Raw genomic sequence first — 6,312 nt, 5'->3', positions numbered from 1 at the left:
GTGTGCACGTGACGAAAAAGATCGTGACGATGTTTTCCTAAGGCTTGAAGTCCTATTTGGAACATCTTCCTTGAATCTTTGCAAAATAGCCCATAACCGCTCGTTCATAAAACGATGGTCTTGTGCCAAAGATGCTAGACATCAAAGGAAAATAGGAATCGGCTGGAGCTTCTAGAAGGGGGAGTCTCAACTCTAGTTTTCTAAGATGGTCCATAGGGATTTCTAGAGCTAGAATCTAGGCTCTAAGGAGGAGAGGAAAAGACCTCACAAAAATGAGGTCAACAACGACCCAAACACGAGCTTCTTAACGAGCCGAACACGAGCTGTTCGCAAACAACGAGCCGTTTTGACAGCCCTACGGATGAGCAGACGAACAGGAATCGCGGATGAGCAGACGCGGAAAAGGGAAAAGGACTCGCAGGACAAACAGAAGGATCGTGGCAAAGTGGGACGAGCAGATGAAACGTAGCACTAATAGACAGATCTCGATAAAGCGGATCGCGACAGAGAACATACGTGGATCGCAACAGAGAAGATCCTGCTTGGCAGAGGAGCAACGATTTTCTTGGGATTCCGACGAAGGTAGACGACGATGCCGCAGAACTCAAGCAAGGACAAGAACGAGTGCTCCCGACGAGGAAGCGGTCGAAGATACCGATGAAGATAACAAAGAGACCGATCAAATTCGAAGATCGGCTCGCGACAAAATTCAAGAAAAGCGTACGAAGATGTCGCAAAACTCAAAGACAAGAACGAGCGCTCCAGCGAGGAAGCAGTCGAACGATAGCAAAAACTGGAATTCCAAAGATTTAGACCGATGAAAGCTTTGATACCATGTTAATATTTCGAGCAAATAGGCTGAATGCCTTTTCCTTTGCTTTCATTCCAATAAATAATAACCTGCATAATCTATTTTAGGTACATAATATTCTATATAATCTATTTAAGTAACTTAATGAATACATATTCCTAATCTTAATATTCAACTGGAAAGAATCCGTGCAAATATAATATTTTCTTCTTTCCCGCATTGAGAAGAAGAAAACTCTTTATTCTGGCTAATTTCATTTATTCCTGCTTGATAGGATTATTTGGAAAAAATTTGTTACAATTTCACTTGTTACGAGAGAATGAATGCGTTTGGGACTCAAATTGGCAAGACTGTATTTTATTTATTTATTTATTTTATAATACATGAGTGAAACCACCACAATACATACATAATTGTCCTTTTTCATTTTTTGCTAGTGCAAATTTCTTTTCCTCATTGCATGGAAGTTTGTTTGATAAAATGTAATTTCATTTTCATTACAGTTTAATTTTTAGTTAATCACACTGAGCATTAGCTGTATCTTCTCTTCTATACATGGTAGGTATTACATTGGAACAAACATCTTCCCAGATGTGCTGCTGAATGATATTGCTGGTCCTGAAGGACATTCATTGTTATTAAGCTTGAAACTAGCTGTTGATGTGTTAGTAAGTATTGGCCAATTTTTTTTTTTTTGAACTTTATATTGTAAAATATTTCTTTCTTCGTTTTATAAGTATTATTTGTGGTAATGGAGTAATGTATTTGATGCAGCACTCTTATGTAAATATAAAATTCTTTCATTCAGAGATGGCACGATGATTTTATTGATTGCAACGCATGTTATCACAGGCTTTATGTTACATCATGGAGTCATATTTCTTCATTGAAATTCTTCTATATTTATAAACATAGTGTGATTGTATATCTTTGTCCAGAAATCTAAACTCAGTCTTTTCTTCTGCTGTCCAATTATTCAGGTAGTCTCCTGCCCATGCGCACTGGGTCTTGCTACTCCCACAGCTATCTTAGTTGGCACTTCTCTGGGTAACATTTCTAATTTTAGCAATGGGATTTATTTTCGTTAACTTCTTTTGCTCAATTTTGATAGCACCATCTAATGATTTTAACTCACTTTTCAATGTGTATTTTTTGGTTTAATATTTTTTATTCCTTTTATATACAGAGTCAACATTTTTAGAATAATATAATACTTTTTTTTAAGCTGTACTTTCTAGAAATTTAGAGTAATGGTCTCATGTTGGCTATTGATTCAGATGAATATCTGACAAGATACGATATTTGAATTCGGTAATTTATAGATAATCCTCCCACTATTCATGTTAGGTCTAACTAAATGCATATTAAATCATAAAAGAAAATATATACAACAAAGGAAACTAAATAATTACAGCGAATGCATTATTCCTTAGCATGTCCCCTCAAGATGGAGATCCTGTCTGAGAATCCAAGCTTGATACTCATTATAGAAAAGTGAGCTTGTCTTCCGTGAAAGCGCCCCTGGTTTATTCTTAAACTTTATATGGGCCATACGAATGACATCTTTTTGAACTTCATGTATAAAATGATAATGAATATTCACATGTTTTATCCATTAGTGTTTATTGGAATATTTTTGCAATTAAACTTATTCATTTGATTAACAGTTTGACTTATATAGAGCCATACAATATTTATAAATAAATCCCTAGACATCTTCTATTTACAAATAAAACCTAACATTATATACAAATCTCAACATCTCCCCTAAAGGTGGGCAAAAGATATTCACTAAGTCCATTTTATCACATAATCTAGTTAACCCCATTGAGCTAAGTCCTTTAGCGAGGCAGTCAGCCATTTGCTCTCCAGTAAGTAAATGACTTAGTTCCAACAATCCGTTATTCAGCTTCTCGTTGATAAAAAATCTATCAATCTCCACATGTTTAGTTCTATTGTGTTGCACCATGTTAGCGATGTTGATTGCCGACTTGTTGTCACACCACAACTTCATTTGAGTTCCCTAATCCACTTTGAGTTTAACCATCAAGACCTTCAGCCACATGATCTCAGCAACTTCTAATGCCATGACCCTATATTTTGCCTCTGTTGTTGATCTTGCTACAATTGACTGTTTCTCACTCTTCCACGAGATCAAGATGCTACATACAAAGATGTGGCATCCTGATATGGATCGTTTGTCATCAACACAACTTGCCTTGTCAAAATCACAATAGCCCTCAATATCTACATGTCCATTCTTCTTGAATATCAACCCTTTTTTTTGGTGCACTCTTCAAATACCTCAAAATCTTCCTTGGATCATGCATGTAGCGGCTCACCACACTTATTGCAAAAAAAAAAAAATAGCAGGTCGAGTGTGGCATATATAGATTAGGTGGTTCACTAACCTCTGGTACCTCTCATGATCAATTGATTCATCTGCCTCTATAGTGAGCTTGATCTTCTAATTAATTGAAGAGAACGCAAGTTTGTACCCCCGCATACATATCTGCTGAGAAGATCTAGTACATGTTTTTTTGGAATATGATCATCCCCTCAGTTCAATGAGTCATTTCAATCCAAGAAATTATATAAGTTGTCCGAGATCATTTACCTCAAATTGTTTCCCCAATCTTCACTTCAGTTGAACAATCTTTGTCACAACATCACCGACGATAATTATGTGATCCACTTACACAACAAGTATGGTAGTGTGAATTTAATATTACCGAAAGAACAGTGTGTGGTCTGCATTAATCTGTTGATATCTCATGCCAACCTTCGTCATTCAAAACTTGTCAAACTAGGCTCGAGGAGACTATTTTAAGCCATACAGTGACTTCCTGAGCCTACACACCTTGCCCACTGTTTGGGATGTGTTACATCCTGGTGGAGTCTCCATATATACCTCATCCAGTAGCTTCCCTTGAAGAAAAAACATTCTTCATATCAAGTTGGTGTAACCTCCATCCACCATTCACTGTCAGAGTTGTCCTCATCGTTGCTACTGGTGCAAATATTTCATAGTAGTTAATGCCTTCTGTTTGACTGTACTCTTTTGCCACTAGTCGTGTTTTGTGTCTCTCTACCTTCCCTTATGGAATTTGTTTTACCGTGAAGATCCACTTGCATCCAAATTGCTTTCTCCCCGCTGGTAGTGGTGTGATCTCCCATATTCGATTGTTATCAAGAGCTCTAAGCTCTTCATGCATCGTCATTTTTCACTTGGAATCCTGTTTAGCAATCTGCCAACACTTAAGTATAGAGACAGAGTCCAATGATGTAATGAATGCTCCATGCATAGCTGAGATGTTAGAATAAGAAACAAAGTTTGCAATGTCAAGTTCACACCCAAAACGATCAGGAGGATGTCCCGCATTGCTGCGGGTGGTTCTTCTTAACATTTGGTGGGTGGGGGTCAGGGGTAGATAGGAGTAGATGAAGGAGGAATAATATCACCTTAGAGTTTTGAATTAAAGATTAATGGTGTAGGTGTCTCGAATTGGGAAAGATCGGGACAAGAGATTTGTTGGCACTGCAGGATTTGTTCCCTCAGTTTATTTCTTCCTCTGCATATACACCCTTAGCACCTTCAGTCTGAATCCCAACATCACTAGGTTCAATCTCCTCTATTACTGTCTCCTCAGTTGATTCATCCAACATCATAGGACATGACATTTCTTCTACTTGCACCACTCCGCCATTACTATTACTACTGCGCACTCTCTCTTGCCTCATATCTCCAATGGGCTTAGTTACCGAAGTGTGAATTTACCTCTAAAGTGTAGTATGGTTCAAACTCTCTGACTGACACATCCATACTCACAAAAAGTTTCTTCTCGATTAGGCATCAACATACATAATCCTTCTGAGTAGCAGAATACCCGACTAACACACATTTCACAGCTCTGGGATCCAACTTCCTTATAGATGGTATGTTATCTTTCACAAAGATACACATCCAAATACATTTAAAAAAAGAATCTCATTATTATCTTATTTCAATATCTAACAAGGAGAATTCCAATTCAACACTCTCGAGAGTTTTTTGTTGATCAATTGAGTCATCGTCAAAACTATTTGCCCCACAAGTGCTTTGAGATATTCATTGTGATTATCATGCTTCGAGCTATCTGTAGAAGATGTTTTTCCTTTCTGCCACTATATTTTGTGTCGGTATGTATGAACATGTGGTTTAATGAAGTATCCCTTGGGCGAACAAGTATTCTCCAAACACCTTGTTGTTATACTGTCTCATTATCAGATCTCAATACCTTCACTACAACGTCATATTGAATCTGAATCGCCCTATGAAAGTCTTTAAAGCAGGCAAACACATTACTTTTATTTCTCATCAGATATAACCAAATAACACAATAAAAACGATCAATGAAATCAAAATACATGTAATTATCCATTGAAGTTGTAGAACAAGATCATATATATCTGAATGTACCAAATCAAAAATATAAGAACTCCTTTTACCATAACTAACATAAGAACTTCTGGTATGCTTGCCAAACTCACAAGCATCACACACAAGTTTTTGTTTATTTGTCTTTTCATATAATGATGGGCACAAACAACTCAATTGATGAAACAAAGAGTGTCTCATGCGCATTTAATGTACCAGCAATACATCCTTCGCACTCATCCAATACCCTCCTGCTCCAACATTCTCAACCATGGATGTGAAGGCTAAGTCCTTCCCTTCTCTATCAAAGTACCAGAGTGCACTATGCCACGTACTAGTCCCAAGTTTCCGACCAGTCCTCTTCTGATGATTGGTCACTTTTGGAATATCAAATGAAACAACACATTTTAGTTGAAGTATAATGATACTAATAAATAAAATATTTATTAGAAAGAAAGGAGCATTCAAAACATTGGACAAAGTTATAGAATTGGTACACCTCACTGTACTTTTACCAATCACAAGTTGTATTGTCTCATCAGCGGTCTGAATGCTCTTTGGAACTGCGAGGTGGGTATAGAAAAAAAACTCACTAGCGGCTCCTGTCACACGTCGAGATGCACCAGAATCTACTATTCATTTTGGTGAACTTGTGGTGGATATAGAGGTAAGGGCATGTGTATCACGAGCATCTTTGATTGAGTTAGGATAACTAACAGTGTTTTCTTTGGATGACGATAAGGTGGACGCATTCTTAGTGATGACACTTACCTCTCTCTGCTTCATCTTCAACATATCCAGAAACTTACGATCCTCATCGGTAAAGACCACCCTTGTATTTCTCTCGTTCTTTGTTATCATCAGATTTTCCCGGTAGCCTCCTCTAGAAGATTCACGTTCACTGTCTCTCTCTCCTTGGGTGGTTTTGGATAAGCCTTGCTCAGATGTCCCGATTTTCCACAGTTGCAAGACATGTGAGTCTCCCCTTGAGCATCTGTCATACCCGAGCTTGAGATTAGGGCTGTCAATTTGGCTCGTTGTTCGTGAATGGCTCGTGTTCGGCTCGTTAAGCAGCTCATGTTCG

At 37.8% G+C, this 6,312-nt stretch overlaps 1 protein-coding gene across 1 annotated transcript in view; it reads left to right on the top strand.

The window, feature by feature from the left end:
- LOC110025803 (copper-transporting ATPase PAA2, chloroplastic) overlaps positions 1 to 6,312 on the top strand; it is a 59,028-nt gene that overhangs the window by 45,549 nt on the left and 7,167 nt on the right. The window contains exons 10-11 of the mRNA XM_020726461.1: positions 1,374 to 1,479; positions 1,792 to 1,858. Coding sequence (XP_020582120.1) covers positions 1,374 to 1,479; positions 1,792 to 1,858 — 173 coding nt within the window. The remainder of the gene's footprint in view (positions 1 to 1,373; positions 1,480 to 1,791; positions 1,859 to 6,312) is intronic.

The sequence above is a fragment of the Phalaenopsis equestris genome, unplaced genomic scaffold (genome assembly GCF_001263595.1).
Source record: "Phalaenopsis equestris unplaced genomic scaffold, ASM126359v1 Scaffold000333, whole genome shotgun sequence".
NCBI lineage: Eukaryota > Viridiplantae > Streptophyta > Magnoliopsida > Asparagales > Orchidaceae > Phalaenopsis > Phalaenopsis equestris.
The sequence above is the reverse complement of the archived record's forward strand: the minus strand, read 5'-3'. Positions and strand labels throughout refer to the sequence as shown.